This window comes from Idiotropiscis lumnitzeri, chromosome 15 (genome assembly GCF_059441095.1).
Source record: "Idiotropiscis lumnitzeri isolate Australia: NSW breed Sydney's pygmy pipehorse chromosome 15, RoL_Ilum_1.0, whole genome shotgun sequence".
NCBI lineage: Eukaryota > Metazoa > Chordata > Actinopteri > Syngnathiformes > Syngnathidae > Idiotropiscis > Idiotropiscis lumnitzeri.
The window spans coordinates 12,449,229-12,476,014 of NC_142405.1; the positions used below are offsets into that span (position 1 = coordinate 12,449,229).

The 26,786-nt window shown below is 40.3% G+C and overlaps 2 protein-coding genes and 1 long non-coding RNA gene across 7 annotated transcripts in view; 2 read left to right on the forward strand and 1 right to left on the reverse strand.

The window, feature by feature from the left end:
- The window catches only part of desi1a (desumoylating isopeptidase 1a), a 4,598-nt gene extending 138 nt beyond the window's left edge, over positions 1-4,460 (forward strand). The window contains exons 1-6 of the mRNA XM_088317949.1: positions 1-34; positions 344-365; positions 584-653; positions 1,129-1,238; positions 1,607-1,729; positions 2,161-4,460. The exon at positions 1-34 is cut by the window's left edge and continues 138 nt beyond it. Coding sequence (XP_088174075.1) covers positions 1-34; positions 344-365; positions 584-653; positions 1,129-1,238; positions 1,607-1,729; positions 2,161-2,251 — 450 coding nt within the window. The 3' untranslated portion in view covers positions 2,252-4,460. The remainder of the gene's footprint in view (positions 35-343; positions 366-583; positions 654-1,128; positions 1,239-1,606; positions 1,730-2,160) is intronic.
- Positions 4,461-4,787: 327 nt separating this feature from the next.
- LOC148322971 (uncharacterized) overlaps positions 4,788-26,786 on the forward strand; it is a 117,871-nt gene continuing 95,872 nt past the window's right edge. For both annotated transcript variants that reach the window (XR_015846686.1, XR_015846687.1), the window contains exon 1: positions 4,788-4,962. This is a non-coding gene — a long non-coding RNA (uncharacterized LOC148322971). The remainder of the gene's footprint in view (positions 4,963-26,786) is intronic.
- Positions 21,891-26,786, reverse strand: part of LOC148322972 (protein shisa-8) — a 65,288-nt gene continuing 60,392 nt past the window's right edge. For all 4 annotated transcript variants that reach the window (XM_088317543.1, XM_088317544.1, XM_088317541.1 and 1 more), the window contains one exon: positions 21,891-24,709. In XM_088317543.1, coding sequence (XP_088173669.1) covers positions 24,207-24,709 — 503 coding nt within the window. In that variant the 3' untranslated portion in view covers positions 21,891-24,206. The remainder of the gene's footprint in view (positions 24,710-26,786) is intronic.

Below are 26,786 nucleotides of genomic sequence, written 5' to 3' on the forward strand. Positions count from 1 at the left end.
GGAATGGCACGCAGCCTCAGTCCTATCATGCTGGGTGAGTAAGCCCACCGAATGAGACGTTGCCATCGGTCTCATCACTAGCATCACAATCGGTTTCCTGCTTCAACTTAGCACTGTCTTTGTTTTTTTTGTTTTGTTTTATTTTAAGCGCAGTCACCAACGTCTAATTGTTTTGTGTAAATAATGTGTCTAATTTGATACATGTTGCTATGCAGTAAATATTTTGTTTTTTGGGGGGGGCTAAAACACACTCCTATTGAAAATGCTCGCTTATATTTTCCAGCCGCTTGTTTTAAATATGTACCTTTAGTTTCTCATGCCTTTTTCTTTCTTTTTTTTACAGGAAAGCAACTGGATGGCATCTGGTATGAAATCAGATTATTTCAATTCGCATGGCTACTTAAAATGCTTAGTCATTTCAAGTTTGCATGACAGCTAGTGAGGTTCTGGGCCCCTGAGCAGCTTATATAAGTTTTTCGTAACACATTTATTGTGTGGTCTAGGAAATTATGAAACCCATGCATAATTCGTCCAGCCCATTCTAGAATGTTACTACAGGACATTGCATGTTATTCTTCTTTAGGCACACAGCCATAGTGGCATATGGTGATGAGTTCTTTTTTGGAGGAGAAGGTATCTCCAGCTGTTCACCTGTAAGTTCATTTTAATGTATACTGTTTTACATTTACAATATTTTCTTGCTGTATTTTTTAGGCCAATTTTGTTATTGCTGTCAGGACACTGCAGTTTAGGGATTTACAAAAAATATTTGTGGACACTTATTACAATATTCCATGTTCTGTGTTAATTTTGAATAAGCCTGGACAAACACATTTTATTAGATGCACAAATACATAAACAAGTTAAATGATAGGCTACAAATATTTAAAATGAGCAATATACTATTACAATTTCAGAGGAAAACAAAGAAACACTTGTAGAAAGGCAACACATTCTTCAACCCAAGTGAAGAAAGAATACTTATCTTTCATTCAATAAATATGTGTACATTATTAATGCTACATTTCTCCGTTTAGATTTTTGTTGTCTTCCAGGCAAACCATTTGTTTCATATCTGGCCTGATAAGTTGGTGAGTTAAACAGGATTCTTTATGTGCATTTTCCCAGGGCGGAACAATGCTGGGACCTCCAGACACAGTTGTAGAACTCGGTGAGACTGAAGTTTCAGAGGAAATCTTCATGGAATATCTCTCTTCATTGGGAGAAAGCACTTACAGGTGTCTTTTAACACATATTCTTGGAATTTATATCCCCCGCCATATAAAAATATAGTTTATAGAGACTCGAGCATTCAATACAATACAACTTTATTTATATAGCACATTTCACGCAGCACATATGATGTAATATAAATTAGCAGTAGATTCTCAAATGAAAACACTTAAACACATAAAAAGTCGATACCAGAAAGACAACAGAACAGCGACATTCTCATGCACATACTTATTGTATTTTTTGCACCAAAAACACAAGTTCAAATAACTTCTACCAACTTGTGTATTAACCATTACAGAATTATAAAAAAAAGATTTTGCTAATGACGAATCGCAGTTGTCTGAAGCATCCGCTGTCTTTTGTTGTTCAGAGGTGACAGGTATCGACTGTTTGAGCACAACTGCAACACGTTCACCAACGAGATTGCTCAGTTCCTAACAGGCATGCCCATCCCCTCCTACATCACTGACCTCCCGTCCGAAGTTCTCGCCACGTAAGTTTAACCCCGCCCATCCACTAGAGTTCTCATTCTCATTTTTTATTGCAGGTAAAAAATGTTCAATTTTAAAACAGTGTTTTAATACAAAAACAAACAAACAAAACACTAAACTTTTTATATTTTTCTGATCAGTCGGTGAGACTTGTTTGTAAACCAGACAAGAAAGTGCGACTTGTTGCTTCTGTAACGTTGCAAGTTAAGGGATGCATTGTGACTGTATGCTAGAGTTTACAGTAGTCTTAAACAAGCATACAATATGAATACAACTTAAAATTCATATAGGAGTTGTCTGTCACAATAAATTGACAGAGTTGGCAACTTTATTTTAAGTGTACATAAGTTTTAGTATAATTTAATAGCTCATTTAAGGCATATTGTGCAAGGTTTCTGTTGAGGGCACCAATCCAATCTGCTTTCGTCTCCAGACCGTTTGGCCAGATATTGCGGCCCATTCTGGACTCCATCCACATCGCCCCCCCTGGCGGCAACGTCATCAACGGAGGGAGAAACATCTAAACTGAAGGAGCAACGCACTCGCAGGCTCATTTCCATTGAAGTCCGTCAGCCACGAGTCAACAATTACAATTTTCATCAAATTTTCTTTTCACTTCTTCTTTCAACTAGCATAGCCAGATATTACCACACTTTGGAATCAAAATCTGGTGCCATACGTCTTTGGATAACAAGACAATATCAAGCCTTTAATTTGAAGGCAGCAACATCGATTTAGTTAACTTTGCACTTAACAAAATAGTTGGTACACTGGCACAATCTAGCCAGATTCAAAACTGGAGTTGTGTTAAAACAATCTTCATTGTCAGAAAGGTTCAAATTTCAAAATGTGTCTGTGCATGTCGCTTGCGGTGGCGTGGAACTGCACTGCATTATACCAAACAGTGTTTCTAATATCGAAGGTGTCACAAAAGAAAAGAAAAATCACACCGAGGCAGGTCAGGTGAGCAGGGAGGTTGCTCCAGCTTGGGAACATTTTTGTCAGCCAGGAACTGTCAGATGCTCAGGCTGTTGTGAGCAGGCCCATTGGCATGTTGACGCAGCCACGAGTTGTACTTTTCTGGCCGTTTCTGGCCACCCGGTTTTATTCTAGTCCTCGAACTTTTCGGACACCTTGTATTTATAGTACTTGTATGGGACTCATCGGTTGGGTAGTATTTTGCCCAATGTGCCCAATTATATATCCATCCATCTATTATCTGTACTGCTTCTCCTCACTAGGGTCGCGGGGGGTGCTTGAGCCTATCCCAGCTATCTTCGGGCAGTAGGCAAGGGACTGAATTAGTTGCCAACCGATGGAAGGGCACACAGAGACGAACAACCGTTCGTGCTCACACTCATACCTAGGGCAATTCAGAGTGTTCAATCGACCTCCCATGCATGTTTTTAGAATTTGGGAGGAAACCGGAGTACCCGGAGGAAACCCACGTAGGCACGGGGAGAACATGCAAACTCCACACAGGAAGGCCGGAGCCGGGATCAATCCCACGACCTCTGCACTGTGAGGCCATCCTGCTAACCAGTCGGCCACCTGTTGTTATATATCCTAACATTTAATTCTTCTCAACCATATAACTGGCATACTCCTCATTCTCTGTTTTCTTACCTGTGATTGAGCCACGCCGAGCTAATTTACTCCACTTTGAGCCGAAGTACATTATTGAAACAACATAATTCTATGAAAGTTGTGAAACTCCTGCTGCTGACTTCAATGGAACTTGTTTATTTCAGAGATATCTTTAATATATTGTTTTAGGATCACAAATTCTAAATCTTTAAGTTTTTTGTTGTCAACCCATATGAATACTTAATATTTCTTTTCCATCACAGATCCTTTTGTAACGTTTGATTCAACCCAGCATTTGCCGCCTTCTGACCTTCTGCTGTTACGCCATTTGTTCTGCTCTCGTTTACAATTTAAGGATATGATTGAATCCACAGCCACTGCACTTTTGGAACCGGTAAAAACAACCCACGCTGAAGCTAAACAACCTTTTGTGGTGCAATATTTAGTTTTAAGTTATGTCATCAAAACTCTTCTTTATACACCAGTGTGCGTGCGTGTGGTACTCCAAATCTGTGCCTTCATTTCCCTCGGTTCTGCTGAAGAACTTGACATGTCTGATCACCTTTTATTCTTGGATGCATTAACTAGGGGAGCGTAAACGCTTTGGAGATGCTGGGGCAGCATCAACTGTGGGTTTCTTAATATTCCTCTGTAGAAACCGTGCGAAAACAGCAACACTGTCTCAGTCTATAATCCTAGTGCCACCAGAGAATTTCAGAGAGAAAACTTGATTTGTGGAGAACAAACATGTCATGATGACATGTTAAATTGTGAGGCGACTGTAAGGTCACAAAGTGATGGATGAATGAAGAACAGGAAAACAAGACTGAGTCAACCAGCACTAACCCACTTGAAGGTCTTAAAGAAACTTACTTTACCTTGATACCAGCCGTCAATATTTTGCAACCAGAACATGTTTTTTTGTCTCATCACACAACTCCTTTCAAAAACATTTTATTGTGAAATGCCCTTGTAACTGACAGTCTGACCACTGAAATGTATTCACGAACAAATATTTTTGTTATGTTATCCTTTTAAACAAGATATTTATAGTTAGTATATATTTCACCCATGTTATTGCGTATTGTTGCCATTGTTTGTGATTGTTTTTTGCTACATGACCTGTTCATAAAACCATTGTGTATACTTTGAGAATCCTTGCGTTATTTTGGGAAAACGTTTCTGCGCAGGTGTCAAGTAACAAAGCGAAACATCTTTGTTACCTTAAGTAGGGCGGCCGCTCTTTATTATTTAATTTGGGATTGTGTTCATTCCAGTTTTATCATATTTCAAATCACCAATACGGATAAACCGGGCTAGAATAGATCGAGTGATTTTGTTCGTGTTTGGATAAGAAGTATAAACAACATTCCGGCACTAAAGGTTTGTACGCGATGAATTGCGCCCGCACCTGACGCAAATCAACAAATCAAGGACAGTTTGCCTTTGCCAATCTCTTGTAGTCGTACAGTTTTGCCCGCGAAATGTCCGACTATGTGTGCCAACCGTATCAGCATCAGCGAAGAGCCAGAAAGGGCAGCAAACCATTCTACATGCCTTTTCGTACTTGGACGAGTTATTCCAAACTTTACTACAGTGCCACCAGCTGCTCATGGCTTTCGAAAACTCGCCGTCAAATATGAAAAAGGTAAGATGGCGGCTGTGATTAATTGTTGCAAGCCCTTTTGGTGGGCTGTGTGTGATATTAGAATTTCGAAGTTGGCCAAATCTGATTTTATAGATATGTAATTGCTGTTTGGGGTTACCTTACATATTCAGTATTTGTAAGACTAATTATTTTTTATCCGGTTTTGTCATCTTACATCTGTGGCCTTCACGCATCCCGAGTTTAGAATGTGCATCAATCAAAAGGTTAGTGCATGTATGGTGACACGTCATTAAAGTTGGACTTTTTGCACCATTGCAATACTTTGGGTAACTACCATTCTCCGTAATACACATGGCACTGTAAACTATTTTCCGTGTAATAATATTAAACGTGATCCCCTAAAACGGACATGCCTGGATATGCAGCTGAAATTGTTCGACTTCAATATTTAATGCATACCGTGTAACAGGTGTCAAACGCCGGTTCTGGAGGGCCGCGTTCCGGCATGTTTTTCGCTCCATGCTGCAACACACCGGATTCAAATGAGCAGGATACTTATCAAGCGTCTTCAGAGCTTGCTGATCAATTGAATCAGGTGTGTTGCACCCCGGAGAGCTTGAAAGCATTAGGAAAGCGGTCCTCAGGGACGGGAGTTTGACACCTATGCTGTATAGAATGCAATCAATCAGTTTGGCCTTTATCGAAAGACTTTTTTTTTGTAGGGGAGTGCACAATATGCCCCTGTGATGCGCCACAAGATTTTGTCCTAATAGTTAAGGCAAGCTTTTTGGTGTTGGGTGGATCCACCTGATTATTATTCCACAATGTGATGATCAGAAAAGTGTGTTTACGCTATCAGGCCACAAATAACATTCTGTGAAGATTTATTTTTTGACACTTAGGCTTCAATACATATTTTTCCCTTTCGCATTACTTTTATACTTTAAGTACCAGTAATTTTAAAACCATTGCTTTTAAACTTTTACTTAAGTAAAAAACCGAGTTGATGCTTTAACTTAGACTAAACTCTTTTTTATGTCATATCAACCCTTGTACTTGAGTAATGAACGTGAATAGTTTTGACACTTATGCTTTTAATAGTGATGCCGTGCATCTCGATGAATTTGTTGGTCTTCCATAATCCATACATTGCACTTTCAGATTTGGTCACTTCTTGAATGGACTCACCCCAATTAATGCTCTTTGTGCATTCACCTCGTCATTTTCATTCTAACTTCTGCTGAAAAAGTCACATATTTGCTGTTTTTGTGTTTAGGCCAAAGCACAGGGTCAATATAATTTTGGTGCCAAGGAACTTGAAGTGAAATAAGAAGCTTCTTTTAGACAAAAGTAACAATTTGCTCCCATCTTGCGGTTTCATGGTCCCAAAGCACTATGATGAAGTCACTTGATGAGACATATTAGTGCTTTGCTGCCGTCTTGAAGCATCTCTGGGCAATTATAAACAAAGGTATGCCAATTATTTTTCACTTTTCATGGCAGAGGTTGGATATTATTCGCTGCGTTTCATGTTCACAATGACTGTAGAATTATACTGCACCATGATAACAGTTACAGTAATAACTGTTTACACCTGTCATTATTACTAACATGACTATGCCATAAAATACAAATATTGATACTGTACTAAATTTGAAACAATTTACTATAGGTCAAAATGAAATTAATATTGTGACGTTGAATTTGAATTGTATTTGGGAGCCTGAAAATAGTCCTGCAGTTCACCGAGCAACCACAAAGCGGCAGTGCTTCTCTTAAAAAATACTTTAAATGCTTCATAATCCCAGCTGTATTTTGGCTGTATTTTTGGTCTGTCATTTAAAAGGAATTATTCGGTCACAGGTCACGAGGCCACTGTGCCTGTTTATAAATTTCATTTTATAATTGAAGGTAAAGGCTTCCCGTGTTGTGCAAAAAGATGCACACTAGACATGTAGTTTGCTGGGCTCAGATCTGCTCGCCTCTGATGTTGAGTGCATAGATAATAAATGTAGAGTATACAGAGAGACCTAAAGGACCTTGAACTCTTTTTGTAAACTGATGAATCAGCTCAGTGTAACAATATGATGTTTATAAAAAGCTTTCTCAATTCAATGCTAAAGGGTACATGACTTTGGTAAACATGCACAGACTCAGTCAGTTCCTGTACTTCAGTAAAAGTAAAGACGTACAGACTGAAATGGACATAAGTACAAAAGTAAAAACTACATTTTACAGTTTTTTTGTTTTTTTTAAATCATGCGCTGTGTTGTCAATGGAGGTAGAAAAAAATTTAACAATCCTTTTTTTTTTTTGACGAAGTAAGCAGTAATGTTTTCAAATGTAGAGAATAAATGGAATACTCAATCTATTTAAGAGCAGCGTTTGTACTCAGTTACTTTGCTACAACGCCTTGCAGGTTAAGCCTAACACGGCTGTCTTTCGGCAAGAGGCAGAGTAAACCCGGAACGCCAAGGTGATATGAAAAACAAGTGAAAATGGATTTTACATTAAATAAAGCAGCAATGAATGAGGAAAGTTTAAGTCGCTGACTCGACACAATTGTCTAAAAATGCACTGTAGATATGAGTGAAAGTTGTAATGTAAAAAAAGAGAATTCATTGTTCATGCTTCTACTGTTTTTGTAGATGCTAGATGCGACAAAATTACTTATCGTAAGGGAAAATAAAAGCAGCAATCCAGCAAAAGCATTTTCATGCTTTTCGAATGACATCATGTATTAGTTTGCATACAGTAGGTCGAGTCTGCCATCTTTCAAGTGTGTTGATGTTGAGTTGTTCCTCATTTACATGTAAATCAACTGGAATTGGGTGGTAATTGTTTGCATATTGTTCCATGCCAGCCGCCTCCAGAGTGCTTCTTAAATGCGTAACGATGCGCAAATCAAGCAGAAGTGGAGGACGAGATCGTCTTTCAAATGTTTGCAATATAAAACGAGTGTGGAATTGTCTTCATCCTCCACATTTTTTTTCCATGTGAGAGAAATGCGGTTACTGCTGGTATGGATGAGTCTGAGTCGCCTTTTCTGTTGTGCTTCATAATTTCTTTCAATGAAAACAAGCAAAGTAGTCACCGAAAATATCTGACATCATCCGCCTTCAAGATTGATATTTGTAAACTGCAAAATCCATCATAGGGAGAATATTAAAAAAATAGTTGTGTACACCAACAGCAGTCCAACATTCAAATGCTTGCTCAGAGACACATCAGCAGTCCCTAGCACCATATTATACAATATTGCAATATACAATAGATGCTTTGTTCTATAATGAGTCGAGGCGCCGACCTTCATGTTGGAATTGAACTGAGCCTTTGCTGCCCTCGAGACATAAATGTCACATCATTTCAGTTGATGGTGCAATTCCACTCAAGGCTTAAAACATCCACATCACGGCGACCAGAAATGAAGTAATATGAAGAAAAATGAATGTTTATAAAAGAAATGAAGGTAATTCACATGTTATTAATTGTATTGCGCACATATATTGTATAGAGCGAGCGGACGTTCTATGTTGTAGTAATTTAGTAATAGTAGTAATTTGGGTTACTACATTCATATGACACTTTTTCCTTCTGTCACACCACCAGTAGGATTGCGAAGAACACGAAAAAGGACAAACTGTTCTGATTACTGTATTGTAACATTTTTAGGGCGCTTCACTTTGGAGGTTCCGCAATATTCATGAGCGATACTTTAACCACGGCGCTGAAATCAATTTCAATTCACGCATGGAAAGTTCCGTTAAAGTGAGCTGTGAGATGTTCTCTTTTCATTGGCTCTCCCAGCGACAGCCTTGCAGTGAACTCCACCGCAAAGGACTTGATGCTTCAATTAGCGTTTGATATGCATAATTAAGGGTTTCATGTACCGTTTTTGAAGGTTACCCTGGCACTTTGTGCATTAATTTAAATGCGCCACATGCGGCTCACGGGAACACATTGTGTCTTAGTTCAATGTTCACAGTTTGTTGCATACAAATAACAAAAAAGGCTCCAAATATAAATACACATTTTGGTCTGTGTCAGTGCAAATAATGAAGCTCTGTGTCAACGACTGATTATTCTTGTCCAGTCATGCTTGCTCAGACATATCTGCTTTGAGTGTCACTTGAAATGAGTCAAATGGTTGCAGCAGCATATTTTAGCAAAACACAATATGCATCTCTGCTCCCATTGTCTGCCGCCTCCATTTTTATTTATCACACTTTTTTTTTTTCTCCAATTTTTCCCCACTGATGGTCTGTTACCTCATTTCAGTTGGTCATGTGTTCATTTCCTCGAGCATGCTTACCTTCACAATGCCCTCCCGTGGCTTTTCTTTCATTTGGACCTGCTTCCCTCAGTCTCATAACCGTACTTGGATCCCTCTCATCCCTCCTGCCCGATTTGCTCCAAATTACCCAGAGACCTTTTGCTTGACTGCACTGTTGCCGGGCTTCCCAGGATTTGTCGCTTCATTTCTCTCTTTCGCCTTCTCAACCCAGACTTTTCCACCTCGATCATTTGTCATCCTCCATTTTGCTTCTTAAGTCGTAATGGCACGAAGCTGCCTTGTAATATTTCTTCTGAAGACTGCATTCAGCACTCATTCATTCAATTTTTTTTTTTTCCCGTTGCACTTTTGTATTTTTCACATCACAGTCAAATGTGACATGTTGCCCCTAACGCTGACCTCTCTTAGTGCTTAAGTGATTGTCACAACGTGTTCAACGAGCTGCGTCCTGCGACTGTGTCGTTTCTAAGTTTGAGAGGCAAAGTCAAAGTCGTGCTTCATTTCATTTTGGTTACGACTTCTTCGCTGACTCCGGCTCCTGTCTAAGCATCCCCGCCAACCTGCTGGGGACAGCCAACCACCTGGCCGGGTCACCCATTTGGACTCGCTTATGTCAACAGCTGCTGTGCGCTCCTTATCTCTGTCAAGCCACTGCCATGACCTTGCATATTAAATACATAGATGCATAAATACAGGAAGAAATGTGAACTGTCCTCGAGTCCTTCTGCCGCATCACTCGGCATTCACTCTTATTTGCTAGAGTGCCCTTGGCTCGGCCCATCTGGACGCTGCTGGTGAGAGTGCATGTGTGCATCTGCCTGCCTTGTGCATGTAAGAGACGATATTTGTGTTTGTCGCTGTGGAAACCCGCACTGCTACTTTAAGCAGCCTAATCACTTTAAGATCAGCATGCAAGCTCCTTAAGATGTGTTTGGTATAATCAGCTCCACAAACTAAACATGTTTTCAATATGACTTGCATATTTATTTTTAAATTATTTCAACGTGTGAATATTTCAGTGGTGATTTTGCTTTAATGGGGACATTTTCTGCCATTCTTTGGTAAAAATACATAAAGGATTTGTGAATGCATTGAATGGATTTCATTCTCATGACGACTGGGGGCGGAGCTTAGGCATTGTGCATAAGTGACGTCTACTCAGTGTTAGCATCAGAATGACTTTGTCACTTTAATTAGCGATCTTATTTTTTTCTACTAATGTCCCCACCACTCACACATACCAGCCAGCATTGCTGCCAGTTTCTCATGGGCGGAGAAACTCGGTGTGAGGGTGGTTTTATGCAAATCAGCTGAACTGCTTAGAGAGACGTTTTCAGAACTAGCCAAAAGATTTACTTGGGTGCGTAAATCCACTCCGGAGATCCAACTGGTAGTATGAAAGCAATTCGGAATGTCTGTATATTAAAAACAGAGCCACTGTTCTGCATTAGGAACAGAAATTGCATATTTAAAATGAACATTGGAATGTAAGCGAGGCCACAGATAAAAAAAAAAAACGAACAACCAAACAAAAAAATAAGTAATAATTGGTGCCCTGCCATTTGATTTCATACAAAATCGCCCAGGGCACTTCTAAATCACAACTTGTCTCTACCTATAGATAGTTTGTGAATTGGCTCTGCATGCCAACGTTACCCCTCATTAGTGTGCACTGTAGTAGCAGAACTGTTGTGCTGCGTGTTGCCCAAGGCCCTGTAAGCACTGAGCAAAGCAGGTGGAGGTCCGGAGAGGTGAAAAGGAAACATTGAGGTGAGGTTGCAGGAAATTGCATAAGACTGTGGAAAATTGCCACATCTTCTATCGTCCTAAGTGGCCAAAACAACATCGCAATTACATGGCATGTTGATTACTGCGACAAAAGATTCTTGCATGACCTGTTTTTAATGGAGCTCATAGGCGCCACATTAAGGCAGCTTCAGCCTCGCTGGTATAGAGGCTGTTTTGATTCAGACTGCGATGCACTAAATTTAGAACACGCCTGGAAGCTTTAAATTCCTCTATAGCAGCAGAACCATTCCATTTTGTCTTATCCCCCTTTCCCCACTGGATGGCACTGACTCAAGGTAGTGTTTGTTTACACCCTGCCTGCATGAAATATTGTTGGTGGTTCTGAAGAAGAATTTTGCTTAAAATGCAAAAAAGCATAAACCCTAAAATGGAACAAAAAGAATAGCGTAACCAGTTTAATTAACTTGCACCCCATGATCATTCACAGTAACATTCATGCAACTTAATATCCTCTTTTGCACACTGCACGGGTTATACCGATGCGTGCACAAGTACCACAATGGTGTAACAGTCCCGGAGTGTGTACTACGGCCTATTGCATTTATTGCATGCATTTGCGAACTGCATATTGCATAGGTCTTTGATAGCTACTCTAAGGAGATTAAGATCCTCTCTGGCTTTCTTTCACTTTCATCTGTGAAAAAAAATATTTCATTGACACACAGGCAAGGAAGGTGCAAATGGAATCTAAACAACAGTCAGTATAATATCTCGTCGATTATTTATGTCTGTAAGTTCTTAGTCGATTTATGTTCATCTTCAGTGCAGCTTCATTAGAATGATTACATTTAAGTATGAAGGATTATTCAGGCGGCTCCAATCAGCAGGATGAAAACAAATAAATGGCGCTAATTGACTGGAACATTTGCTGATTCTGCAGCTGTCAGATACTGTGGTCGAGTGATTCTTAAATTCAAATGTCCCACATTTTACTTAAAAAAAAATTACCGTACCTAACATTTAAAAAAAAAAAATGAAATGCAAATGATTTTAACTTAAAAGTAAGATAACTGTCCTTAGTGTGGTTGTTCTGGACTCGAGGTCATCCAATAAACTACTAGTAGTAGTCCGAGGTATGCATGGTCAGCTAAACGCTAACGCAGTGTGTATAGTGGAAAACACTCCCATCTGATTGATGGTGTTGGATTTGAGGTCAGTCCGGGTGACCGCCCAACAGAACAGAATGAGAGGCCTGGTACCTGCAGACTGACTGATTTACGAGATAATATACTGACGTTGCTTCCAAAGAGTTCATTTAAAAGCGCACACGCATAAACACACTAATTATAGACGTGTCCAATAATCATGGATTTCTGCAAGTTTAATTAATTTTGTGCGGTACGTCTTGGCTGTACCTATCCATCAGCTTTATGTGCTGTCTGCTGTCCAGCGCTCCACTGCTGATCGTTCCCCTTTAAAACGCGTCTATTGATCGCCTTGTCGTCCTTTTATGAAGTAATCAGGACTGCTTGTATCTTGTTTTTTTTGTCTTTGACATTTTTGTTGTTCTGCAGTGAGAGATTTAATTTCCGCCCTATGCATTAATAAACATTTTTCTTATGCATTAAAAAAAAAAAAAAAAAAAAAAAAAAAGGACAAGATGACTAGAGTTTAAACATGAACGCACCAAATAATCCCATCAAGGTCATTTACACCTTTGAAACGGATTAACCGGACTTTTTCGGTTTTAGATATTAATTTAACATAAAAGTGTAATGAGAAGATAAATACCAAAGTACATTGTAGGGATAGACCGATTATCGACAGAGGTATTCGGCGTTTTGATTTTTTTTTGGTTTAAATCTGTTGGCCGCTAATGAATCCATTTTAAAACTCTTACCTTCAATGAACTATTTATTTAAAATTTCAATTTTTCAATTTCAACTTTCTAAGAGATTGTACTGACCCCGGAGTGTTCTGGACCTTTTGCGTTTTGTTTGAAATCAAAATAAAGATATTTTATATTTAATATTTAATATTTATTTTTAAGACATGCTGATCAACCAGGGAGCTCCCTGAACTTTTTAAAAAAAAATTATAAAGCAATAATTTTTGAAAATAATACCATTATGCCAAGTTAAAAAGATGTTTCAATATTTAAGACTTTATTATTATAATTGTAATTATTATTTTTTTAGATTTTGCCACCAATATTTTCCATTTGGCTGAAAATGATCTCCTAATATCGATTAGTGGCCTCCTTGACTACTGATAATCTACATCTGTATTGCCCTGAAAATAAACCATATCTGTCTATCTCAACTTCAATAAGCGAACTAGTCAAGTTAATTCATTGGTATCGCCCTTAATCACAGACAGTCTCAAAGGGCTTCACATACCCCCTATCGACATCCTCTGATCTTAATCCCTAGGAGGGCAAGGAAGAACTCCAATCCCCATTTGGGGAAAAGTGAGAAACCTCGAGAAGGGTCCACAGATGGCGGGGATCTGACTTCCAGGAAGATCAGGCTGCAATGGATGCCAAGTGGGCAACATTTGACACACAAAATGATGCTATACAATGTTAGTTGAAATAATGTGAGAGTCAATCCACTGGAGCGCTGCAGGAAGATGACTTCAGTGGAGTGGCTCCTCGCCCAGTTGATCAGAGCCGTAATCTTCACAGCAGCACCTCTGAGGATGTGGTCAGCCTTCGATCTTGTACTGGTCAGTCGCTGTAGAATCAAAACAGCTACTTCCAAATGAGTCACCGTCGCCTAATTCCAAAGCTGGCAAACTGGAGGTAGAAAAGGGAACAGAAGTAGTAAACGGGCCAACAAGGAATTCAACTAAATGCAGAAGTCTGCAAATAAGTAAATCAGATGAAGCGCCGCAGGAAGACAATGACGGTGGAGCAGGTCCCTGGCCGTAATCTTCATGGCTGGTCACCATCACCTTATTCCCAAACCGGGGCAGAGGGGGAGTTATATTTGAATTTTTATTTATTTTTTATAGTTTGTTATTATTCAACAAATAATTGTTACATGGCACAGCTCCATGATGCTAAAAAAAAACCCAATTGACGACTGCCGCTTTATACCACACAGTGCAGAACTCGGCTCAGATTCATTCATGAGGTCATTTTAATACATGATGTTCCATCTGAAAAATTGGGGAGGTTCAAGCTGTTGATGAGAAAATGGGAGAGTGATTTTTATTTTATATATATTTTTTTGCCTTAAGAGGGGACTCATGCGGAGGGATCTTTATATAGATTGGCCCGTGTTCCTCCTCTGGAGAACTGCACTTTAATTGAGTTTACGAAGCGGCGAATGGTGCAGATTGACAGGAGCCATCCTTCAAAAAATACGATAAGCTCTCTCCTCATCATCTTCTCACCCTTTCCTCCTTTCATCTCGCTTACTGTCCAACCTTTTCAACCGCAGTGCTACCACTTCTCACACAAAGTCACATCTTGATGACCCTTTCCCATCATTGTCACTTCAGCCACTCCTGACATCTTTGGGAGGTACCGCCTCGCAACTGTCTGCAACAGTTTTGCATTTGCATGTGTGTTGACGCCTTTTGGTTTCATAAAGACAAAAAAGTGTATGATTGCACGTGGGAATAAAACAGGAGGGCTTGATTATGCGTGCAAATACTGTAAAAGGAAGCAGTTAGTTACGTCTCCTTTCATATGCACACAAGTTGACCGACCCCCCCCTTGTGCTCAATGCCGCACAGTCGTGGCGGTGATTTAAATTCCCTGCCCCCATCCAAGTGCCTCAGAACTTCTTTTATGAGCTAGTAACTGTTATTATTAAAACAGGAATAATTGCTTTTTGTTGCTCCAAGGCCCACTCTACAGTTCTTTACTTTAAAGTCACTTTGATAAAAACAAATTATACATGCATTCATTCACAAAAAAAAAGACATGGTCATATGCATTTTAACTTCAAGTAAACATTGACCTGCGGCGGGCAAACTTTATTTAGATTATATTAGTTTCATATTCAGTCTAGTTTTTCTGCGTCCCTTGTTCATTTTTGTATCCATCTGTTCTCCTCAGCCCTGTTTCTTGTTTCAACCAATCAGCTACCTCCACCCACTCGTATCTTGTCAAGTTACTTTTCTTTCCATGTGTTTGGGGTCATGTATCCCGTTTGGTCATGTGTCCTGGCGTTGTCAGATTATTCCCTGTTTGTTTGTGTGTGTGTGTGTTTTTTTTTGTGGGACTTCTCCTGTTAAGTAAATATTTAGTCTCAAGTGGTTGAGTCCTCCACTTTTCCCAAAAGTGCAAACTTGACGAGGTTGAAAAACAAAGTGAATGTTGTGCATATAAAATTTCTGAAATCAATTTATATTTTAATTAAAATAATAAAAACTTTTCACTAAGTATATAGTTTTATATGAATACTTAAACATGAAAAAACACAAAAATAATTTACTCATATTTATTTCTGTTAATTACTGATTTGCTACATGATGAGACATATGAATAAATGTTAGATAAATAAATAGAAATGAATAATTTTCGTCGACCAATTTTAGGGAAAAAACATCTGACTAAATTAATGCAACAAATGGACTCTTGATAACGTAAAATGTTGGTAGACCCGAAAAAAATACAGATGGGGTCATACTTTGTCTTTTTTTCCCCCAAAGACTACAGCTTGTAATTCAAGTGCCCCCCAAAAAGCTGCTAAAAGATATAAAAATGGAAAAGTCCAATAGTTTTTGAAAATGACAATTCTTGCTGTTGAATTGTTGCCATATTGTACTGAACAATTGTTTTGTAGCCTTGTTTATTTCTTGAACACTGTTCAAATTTCAACTGGTTTGTCGGCATGCAGATCCGCAAGAAGTGTGGGCAGCTAATTGGTGCTTGCTTGACATTGAACAGTTCACTGGGCAGTGTCCATCCATGTTCGCTTCATGCTGTCAACTCTCCATCAACAACACGACCAAGCTGGACTAACCTTCACGCTGCTTTTGTCTCACTCAGATTGCGGCAACACTTGCATATGCCCTTTGCTTCTTCCTGCCTCTTTGGCTTTTAGTGCTTTATGTCGCCTTCTGTTCGTTGTGCACGTCTCTCATCTTCCTTCTTGCGTCCCTGTGCAGCTGGAAATGTCATCTCCCTTTTCTCACGCGTCTTTTGTCTTGCCTTTATTCTTTCTGTATTATCTGGGACACTCTCATTCATGCCATCAATTCTCCTTTTGACAATGTTTCTTCAGAGGATTGGTACACCCCCTTACCTTCCTCCTCTCTCTCCCATCCCCTCCTCATTTTCCCCCTCCTTACTTTGTGTGTTATTTTTTTTTTCCTCTTCTGTCTGTAGTCATTGGCTTTGTATGGCAGCTCCTGTCTTATCTGGCTCTGTCAGGTGCCAGTTAAAATCCATTCTTTGGAAGGGTGCATAAAGGTGAGCTGGTGAAATGCCATTTTGCCTCTTTTGTTATATTGTGAGGAATATTTTTTTTGGCGGGACACACTGGCCTACTTGGCAAGAATGTGGTTGTTTATCTACTTTTAGGTCAGCACGGAATGGGAATTAGGTGTCTTCTGTCATCGCTGCGTTGGTGACAATAGAGTCGAAATATTCCTCAATTTTCGGTAGTGCTTGTCCCCATTAGGCTTGCGGGTGAACTGGAGTTTATTCTCGCTGACTTTTGGTGGGAGGCCTTGCACTGATTGCTAGCTAACTGTGCAGCACATGCTGTATAAGCAAAAATAAACTATTCACATTCACCCCAAAGTAATCTTGGCGAGGACATTAAACTCCACATCAGAGTTGAGATTCAAACCCTGAACATAAGAGTTAGATATGACAGCCACAAGTCTGACGAACATTCAATGAATCAGAATTGTTATATAAAACAAATGTTTTTACTTGCTATTTTTAGGCACCATCTATTTCTATTCATACTGATAAGGTGTGTAAAATTTTTGTTTTAGCCATTTTCAATTTTTGATCTTGTTCTGCACACACACTGCAGCGCCCCTTATGAATTCTGCAGGGCGACGCGTCGCGTGCTCACAAGCTACAACTTTCTTTTGCACATCACATATCAGTCATATGCTGTCAAATTCCTACAGAGCATCATATGGTGTTTTGAATAATTAATTAATACATGCAGGAAGGCTATTAATGGATTTTTTTTCATCTACACTTTTGCTGAGAGGAATTTCTTAGCTGATATGCTGCATTAGTGTAACTTGGAGGAAAGCTGAATATGTAATATTGTAGAATCGTATGACCTGAATAAGAGTACCAGCCTTCAGGTTATTCGCATTGGTCATCATAAACAAAGAAATGTTTCTCCAAACTGTATGCTTTGCTGCATTTGGCTTTGAGCACCCGTCCAAGTCCTTGAAAAATGTGTATGAACTAAAGACAGCTGCATAGCACGCCAACCTAGCTTTGGTGTCGACTGCACATGCACATTAACACAAATTATGCAAGATGCATCAGAGCATCCATCCATTTTCTTTCACACTTGAGTCAATCATGAAAGATTAAATTTAGAGGTGGTGAAATTACAATGAAACAATAATTCATCACTTCTTGGACTGTTGCCCATTTTTACCCAATATGTTCACCCCTGCTTCCTGCTCAAATGGTGCACAAAAGCAGAAAGATCGTACAATTCCCTACAAATAGTTTTCATAAACTATGCTGTTAAGGATTTCTAATATTTTCATTCCTTATTTAGCCACGGGAGAGGGGCAAACTGTGCAATATCTAGGTAAAAAACACTCTTGTATTAACTCGCGTTCGACTGTATATGTTGTAGTCCTCGATTGAATGTAGATGTGCTTTATGTGTACTTGCCATGCTCATTCCGCTAATCATTGTGTTTATACTTTGCAAATGCCTGCTTTTTTTTCAGCTTTCCACAGGCATCTATTTTACTACCAAAATTTGTGGTTCTAAAATTTGTGGTTCTAATATCTGTCAAACTAAAGAGGAAGGCTAACACAGGCTTGATAATGTCTTATCGCTGTAATATCTTTCCAAATGTGGAATCTTTATTGTGGTAGCTTCATGTATCAAAATAAGGTCACAGAATAGAAATGGGTCTCGGCATGATGAAGTGCACGGGATACACCAACGCAGGCGACAACCATGATCATAAACAGAAACTCACAGACCGCTTCCAAATCCAATTATTTGAATCACTACCAAATTATACACCTTTGCAACACATTGCGGATGCCAGAGTTTTTGTAATTAGTATTGATGCGATAAAAATTGAGGAAAAAAACAACAACAGGAAATTAGCATTTGCCTCGTTTTGTAATCATGCTCTGTGGGGGGGGGGGGGGGGGGCGATTGTCTCTGCACATTTTATTGTGTTCTCCATGTTGATGACCCAACACACAGAAGCACTAGAAAACACAGTGCCAGCTCATAAGCCACAGGAAACGCATCCGGTTGAATCCCACATGATGTCAGAACAAATCAGGAGGCAACATGCCTCTTTTGAAGCTCAAAACCTAAGGCTACACATTACACAGAGAGAGAGAGCACCAAGGATGCAAAACAAACATACGGAAGTGTGATGCTTCCGTGTCTTATTTCAGAACCTTTATCCCTAAATTGCATCACCTTTTCTCTTAATGTGCAATACGTCACTGGTCCGGATGTAAAATAATGTCAGCGCCCACCAGCTGTCATGATGACGTTACCTTGCAAATTAACTGTGGCTTGACAAAGAGCTGGAAGGACGAAAATAAAATGATATAATAATTACATCCATACATGGTAACCTTCTGTTTGCATCATATGTGTATGACATGTCTCTAATAACATGGTTAGCACCATGCCAGAGGGAGGTAACCATTGCAGGACGTTCACTATTACACTACTTTTATCATTGCAGCGTTTCCCCCTCTGTATAATGGACAGGCATTGTTTCCTTACACTTAGATACGTTTATACTGTGTATATTTGCATGCTTTTTCTGAATGTCTGCTGCTAATGTTATACATTAACGGCTACATTACGCCGCCGACTCTGTGTGATCTATATCTTTGCTGCTGTAACACCTCAAATTTCCCCATTGTGGGACTAATAAAGGACATCTTTATCTTAAACGGTAAACAATCAATTGGAAGAAAGCACAATAAAATAAAGAGCAAAACAAGATGACGGCTGTATTTCACAAAGATTTATTCAAACCGGACACATAGGCTGACGCCATTTTAATTGTATTAGTATTTTTTTTTGTATGCATGAAAATTCATTTATATCCCTTCATCCCTTTAAAAAAAAAAACTCCAAAGAAATTTGGGTTTCAGTATGTGACATCAGATTACCCAGTCTGCTTTATTATCTATAAAAAGCCCTTATATACTGTAAGCTGAGTACTCAACACATTTCACAGCAGACAAGTGGTACAGCATACAGACTGTATATACACAGTTAGTACATAGCAATCAAAGGCAACCTACTGCTGCCTGGTACAATTTAGCATGAAATAATGCACGATTTCATGTTGCTGTTCATATTTTTTTTTTTTTTTTTTTTTTTTTTGCAAATATAAATCTGAATCCTCCTCCCCACCTTTCAACTAATGTGTTGGCAAAGCACTTTGATACAATGCAATATGTTCTCACATTAATTACATGAGGGCGTGTGGACCGCACAATGTCAAAAGATCACAAGCTTCAAACGTATGACATCCTCTGGTAAGAAGGGAATGCGAGCCGGGTTGGGGGGGTGGGGGTGAAGACCGTGCAGCCATGAGTCTAAAATCTGGAAGCACTTCTAACTTTCATTGGTCAGATGAACATTTATATATATATATATATAGATGTATATATTTTTTGTTGTTGTTTCAATTCTTAAAAAAGCACAATACAAAACCAACCAACAAAAACAGACATAAATCAAAAAAGCAAACAATTGAACCATACACCGTAATCTATATATTGCTAGGAATCATGGAGCCCAAGTATGTCTACCAGGTCGCATTCATGAAAACCTGGAGTAGAATACTTGCATGTTTCTTTTAGAGAGATTTACAAACCGTCAATCGGCGCCGACCGGAGTCAGCATAGCCATGGTTTGTCAGTTATTGGGAGAAAAGACACTCCAAGCTGATGATCCAAAAATGTCCCGGCATTCACACAATTCTGGATGTCAAAGCATCAGTTAGGCGTACTCTCGTTTCACCCAGTCAAGGCTTTTGGGCCTGTTTTTGCCCCACAATGTTGTGGACAAGATATCATGAGCATTGCACCTCTCTCGTGCAAGTATTTACATTGTCTTGTCCGTCACAGGCCTTTATAGCAGTCATTCCAACATTTGCAGAAGAAAAAAAAAACATGCTTCAGGGATCCAGGTTGGGTTCTCATGTTCACCAGTACGTCACGTCTCTGGTGGTGAGTTCCTCCAAAAGAACGTCTTACTTCACAGCGTCTCCTTAAAATGGAAGAGAAGCCGTCTCACTCTAGAAAATGTCTCCTAGATCTTTGTTGCGTTCAAATCCTGCGCAGTAAACAGACTGGGAGGTGCTGATTCCACGTTTCACGCTTTACTTCCGAGGTCAGCGCTGCTGGACAGAAATGTTCCAAATGTGCAGCTACAACCCCAGACCGTGTCATTGGGGGCAGTTTGCGTCGCGAAAACCGGGACATCGTGTCAAAAATGGACGGAAAATCCCCCATGTCAACCCCTTTTCTCTTGTTTGTCTCCTTGCAGTTGCTGATTAACCAACTAAACTCTTGCGACTCCATCAGCGTAAGGACAGTCGGGCACTTCTCGCTTCCCTGACACATATTGCTTGTTTACTCGCTGTCAATGCGTGTTTGGTCTAAACCTCTAATGCATTCCGAGCGGTTCAAGGACAGACCCCCGCAGAATATTTCCCTATGAAGTGACCCACTAAAAGTGTGGCGCCTTGCGGGAATAAAAGTCAGTGAGAATGGGAGGCCGTGACAAAGGAACCTGCAGCATGGTGCATTACGTAGTGCGCGTCGCTGGCAAGAGCATAAGCGCAAATGTGTTTGATGCACATCCCATTGATGCTTTTGTATTCATGATCCCCATTCTCAGCTGATCCCTGATTACAAAAACATGCCAGCAGCACCGAGCGCCACTCCAACAGCTCGCCTAACAGGTTTTTCACATCTTGCAGTGGTACAGTGGCGAAGTCATCGCCGCTGCGCAAGCGGCGCATTATATTGCTAATTTATTCTCTCGCATTAAAGTTTAACTATGCCGCTTCCGTTTACCCCCCCTCACTTGTGTACGTTCGTGGCTCCTTAATACTGAGATGCAAATTGGAGAATGTGGCTGACTTGGGCAGCAAAGGATGTGCGCTAGCGAAGCGTCTTTGTTCCGATTTGTTCAGTTCAAATGAAGTGATTCACTTTGTTTTTGAATGTCTAAGAAAAATGGTACTACCTTCATAACAACTGAAGAAATGTTTTTTTTTTCTTTTCTTTTTTTGGGAGGACCACATGGAGTACTACTAGAGACTAAAATGCCACATGATGGCCATGATATGCAGAAAATTCTGTATTTTCCTGCAAAAATGCCATATTTGATCATTCTATTAAATCAGGTCATATTTTTCAATGAGATGACCAAATTATCCGAAGCAGACTGCTGCTGCAACTTTGACTGCATGTATGCATACACTGTATTATTAAAGTGGAGAATACTTGCTGGGTAACTTTGTGGTCATATTACACACGTGTTTCTAAACTGAAAGCTTTTCCAAGAAATACAGAACAATACGTTTGTTTTCATTTAATTGCAATGATTAGCGTCTCTTAATTCTTATGAGAAACATACACTGGAGGGAGATTAGCTAGGTGCAGATGATTTCTGCTTGAGGGTTGAAATGATCCTCCAGAACAGTGGTCCCAACCTTCTTTCTGCTGCGACCGGTTCGTACAGGTGAATAACTTTTGCGGACTGGCATCGGGGGGGGGGGGTTGCTCATCGCATATTGTGCAGAGCAGGCTTTGTAAGTAGTCTGTTTTTTTTACTCATTATGCTAGCTTGTGGGTTTAATATTAGCATAACGCAACCAAGACGGTTCGTATGACATGTGTCAAGAGTCCAATGCATCGGTGAAAAGCCCTTCACTTTTTCAAATAAAATATTTTTCAGCCTCAAATGATAAATAAAGTAGTAGGAAGTACTGCAATTTATTTATTTATTATTTTTTATTTATTCCCCCCCCCCCCATCTGTCCAAAATGGCCCGCGGACTTGTACAGGGCCGCAAGCCCGGTGGTTTGGGATCACTGCTCTAGAAGGCTGCAAGGCAGCGCAGTGAGAACAGGTCCTAAATTGTGTGTGGCCCTGCTAAATGAATCCTCTTCGATTCAATTCCAGGTATGTGATCTACCAGCATGTGCCGGGCATACAAGATGCTCTGCGGCATAGCTGCTGTCCTGATGAAAATAAATGAAGGTGTATTCAATTATTAAGTCAGTTCAGTGGGACTGTGGAGCAAGGAGGCTTAGGACAACTTTGGTCAAAGTAGTTGTACTGCATGAAAGTACTCTGCTGCATTTAGGAACACCCATACTAGGAAAGTATGCATCAGTGGACTCTGACATGGATGCAGCGACGCACTCATGATTTTAACATTAGCGTTGATGAAGAGGCCTCTCCAGACGTGTCTATTGCCCCCCCAACACAATTAGGTGGCTCTTGAAAGATGTGCATGGTTTATATTCATGATGTTATTTAAACTGTACAGCACCTCAGGGTAGGTGATAAATTGAAGGTTATGCGTTGAGGGTTGCTCCACATTCATCATAATTGATTATATTGCGAAATTCAATTGCACGTTTTTACCCTCCGCTTTGAATTCCCTCAAAGGGGAATGAAACCACAACCCGCATGATATGATGGGTGTGTTTGTTATTATTTATCAGCTTTGGGCTTCATATAAAAGCATTTTTCTTTTTTTAATTTTTTTTTTTTTTATCAACTGCATATTGTTAGTGTTTTCTAGTGTTGGACTTTTTCATCCAACCACCGGAAAAGGGCACCATTAAAAATAAAAATATTTAAACACCATTTTATCAAGCGTTTTGTTATATTGCAAATCAATAATTGCCCAATACTTATAGATATTAATTTTGTCCAGTCAGCACTCCTGCAACCATTATTTTTTGGGGGCCAAACTATCCTGTTAGTCAGTGGACATGATTAAAGGTCTATATTAGCAATTACAGTAAATCGTTTGAACAGTTTTCTATTTCACATGCAATTAAAGTTGCACCAATCGAAGCCGATTATAAAGGGTTTTTCGATTCAAGCATGCAGATTTTTCAACAAGCACTAAAATCATCATGCTGGCGTCAACACATTACCGTATTCAACTCTTCTGATGACAAAGCGCAAATGCCTTGAAAAGTGTTAGATCTTGTGCGCTTTTCAGCCATTGTGGAATCATTCTGAAGTATGATTAGCATTCATGGGAACACAAGGGAGGTCGAATGGAATTAGCATCCGCTGCGGCAGAGCTTTCTTATTCATGCGCGCAGTTTCCGAGGCTGTTGTGCGATGAGAGAAGAACATTATGTATTTGTGCCTGCTTTGCGGGTGGAGGCGACTTTGGTCTCTGATGCTCCTGGGAACCTTCTGTAATTTTTGACAAGCTCTGTGCCACTGTTGTGGTTCACGTCCCTCTCATCCTCTTATTTGCCCCTGGAATAAGGCAAATAACCCTCACCCTCCTCTGTGGTATGAATTGCTGGGCTGATCTCTCACCCCCCCTAGGGCAGGAGGGTGGTGGGAACTGACAACTTGATGGCATTGTCTCTGATGATGGGAAGCTACAGTCTCGCGGGCAAAACACTGCCCTAGCAGACTCTTACAGGACAAAAATGGGAAGATTGAGCTGGTGCATGCAGGGTAAATGGGGCCTTCATGTGGGATTTCTTGCCACAGAGCAATGCCGAGTCGCTACGGTGGGAACGGGTGGGAGGGAGCCGAGTTGAGCGCTATGCCAACACACTGAGAAGCCGATCAATTATTTACATCACGGCCGCCACCTTCTCGGCTTGTCTGCTGTTCTGATCCTGTGATCTTACCAAGCACGCCCATGTTGTTATTATTATCAACAATGATAAGCAAAAGGCTGTAAAAAAAAAAAAAAAAAAGCTTATCATACACGATATTTGCCTGCCCCTCCTACATTTAGGCCGTGGATATAAAAGATATCGAGTACATCTTTTAAAGTGTATGTTTTTGTTCGAGGTGTTCAAACAGTGACCTCTGTTTTGCTGTTGGTAGGCAGTCCCTTGTGCTTGGGGTGCATATGGGGCGAGTGACCGTAGCCCAGCGGCTGCGAGAAGAGCTCGGGCAGCGTCTCGATGCTGAATTGCCTTTTGTTGGAGTAGGCTTGGCGTCGGCTGTTGGGCTGATGGTGCAGCGGTTGGTGATGCTGCTGCTGGATGGTGTGGTGATGCTGCGGGCCCTGAAGGACCATGTGCGATGCGGCCGGACGCTGGATGTGACTCTTACTGGGGTCCCAGACTTTGAAGGCCGAGCCCGACGTGAGCGGGTGGGTGTTGGTTTTGGATATCTTGGGCTTGGGGATCTGGGAGGCGTTGATGGTAATGGCCAGCGGGGCGTGGATGTCGGGCGGCGGGAGGAAGGATTTTTCCTTTGGGTGGAAGTTGATTGGCTGGAAAGTAGGAGGAGACTGGTGGTGGGTGTAATCTACCATTGGGTAGCTCTTGTAGTAGTCTCGAGGTGTTGTATCTGGATTAATAGAAGAAAACAAAAAGTCAAGGCACATACGGAACAATGACTTAGAAATCATGACCAAGTTCACAACTTAATCTACTTGTGCAGTAAACTCCCCTCCATCGTGGGTTCCGCGTTTGCTGTTCTGCTAGTTCATGTATTTTTTTATTTATTTTTAATTTTTTTAATATAGTTAATAACTCAATTTTGGTGTAATTCCACTGTCGACTATAAGAGAGCGGCACACTTTAGCGTAAATCTGAAATAAGAGGACCTAGCCTAGCCTAGCGTTTGTTGGACGTTATTGACGGTTTCACTTTATAATGCACATCAAACATGGACGTGATTATGAGATAAATTAGTTAATTAGGTTGGAGAAAATTGGAATTTTATTTAATTTTTTTTTTTTTACCGTAATGAGATGGGAACACAACACTTTTTGTACAAAAGCTACGTTTTGCCACAAACTCCGGCCCATTTGCAGTTTGCTTTTCAACGTGTTTAAGGCGCAAAATATGAATTTTGACACACTAATTGCAATGCGAGACTTTATCTCAAGACTTGAGATATCCGTATCGGTAGTAGGATCTGTCTGAGTACAAAATTGGTATCGTGCGACCCTACATGTAACAAATGGCATAGCTGATGTCATGCTGCACTCCTTTCAACAACAAATGTGTTAACGCTAAATCAACACTGCCTATGCTGGTTGCAGCTGAGTAATGTACCTAATTTTGCCTCCAAATTCTTCACATCCATTCAAACCAATCGATAGTATCCTTAACAATCAGTTAATGAATTATTATCATTCCTAACACACAGCTAATCTGTCATCTAATGAACAAATTAAAAAGTCAATGCCAAGGCGAGGAAACCTGCAGGCTGTTTGCACCCAAGAGAATTCGAGTGTTGCATCTCATTGATTTAAGCGAGCTTTAAATTGTCTGCACTCTGACCATGAAGAATTAGGAAAAGATGATCGGGACAACCACTTCAAAGAGAATGTGGCAACAACAAAAAAAAGAAAAGGGAGAGAGAAGCAAAATGATGAGGGAGTGTTGCACAAAACTGTAGGGAATGAAAGTAGAACGGGTTCAGCATGTCATGTCGGATTAGCGCCAACTCCCTGAGAAGAACGCGACTGTGATGTTCGGTCATCACCACTGCAGCCCCCTCAATTCCAACACACACACACACACACACACGCACACGCACACACACACTAGCCTTAAGACACCATCAACCTTGTTTTGCCCTTTTATGAATAATTTCCTTCCTCAAGAAAAACAAGCTGTTTCCAAAAAGGTGTAATCTTCAAGTTTCCTTTTACAGTAGCTACTTCTCTGCTCTATCAACTGCATAAATTATATCATGTATTTCTCGAGTTGCATGGACTAGTAATGATGCATCTGGGCTGCAATGTGTTTCTGAAGTCGTCAGTGGTGTAAAATGTGTTCATAAAGGTTGCACTTTGGAAACCAAGTATGACTTTTGTGTGCGGGGGTGTGTGTGTGTGTGTGTGTGAGACTTTATCCACACAGCAGGCAACTGCCAACCCTCGAGAAATCATTGTTCATTTTCTAGCCAAATCGTAATTCATCCCATGTATTCAATAATTCAAACTCGTGTCCGACACTGTTCTGCTGTCTGGTCTGCGCATTTTCAATGAGTCGTATTTTCCTCACTTTGTTCTTCTCTTTGGTAAGAACCAAATGATAGATGGCATTTATGTGCATGTGTTCGACTATGTAAATGATCACGCGTGTTTGTGCGACGTGAACCTCTGGAAAATGTTGCGTTAGTGTCTGTCAGACAAGCCAGAGGGTGAGTTGCAGGACTGAACATGGCCGCCTCGCCCTGCTGCTGTCCAGATTGCTGTTACTCCCCATTAATGCCTCACTTGGGCATGCATGCGTACTTGTGTTGCAGTGACACAAACGGTATGCAACCGTTTTTTTGGGGTGATTTGATTATTGGAGTCATCCCATCTTTCTTTTTTTTTTTTTTTTAAATAGGAGTGTTTGCCATCGCTGTTTACTTTCTTTCACAGGCTCACATTTCTATTTAGAGAAAGGTCAGCTGTCAATAACTG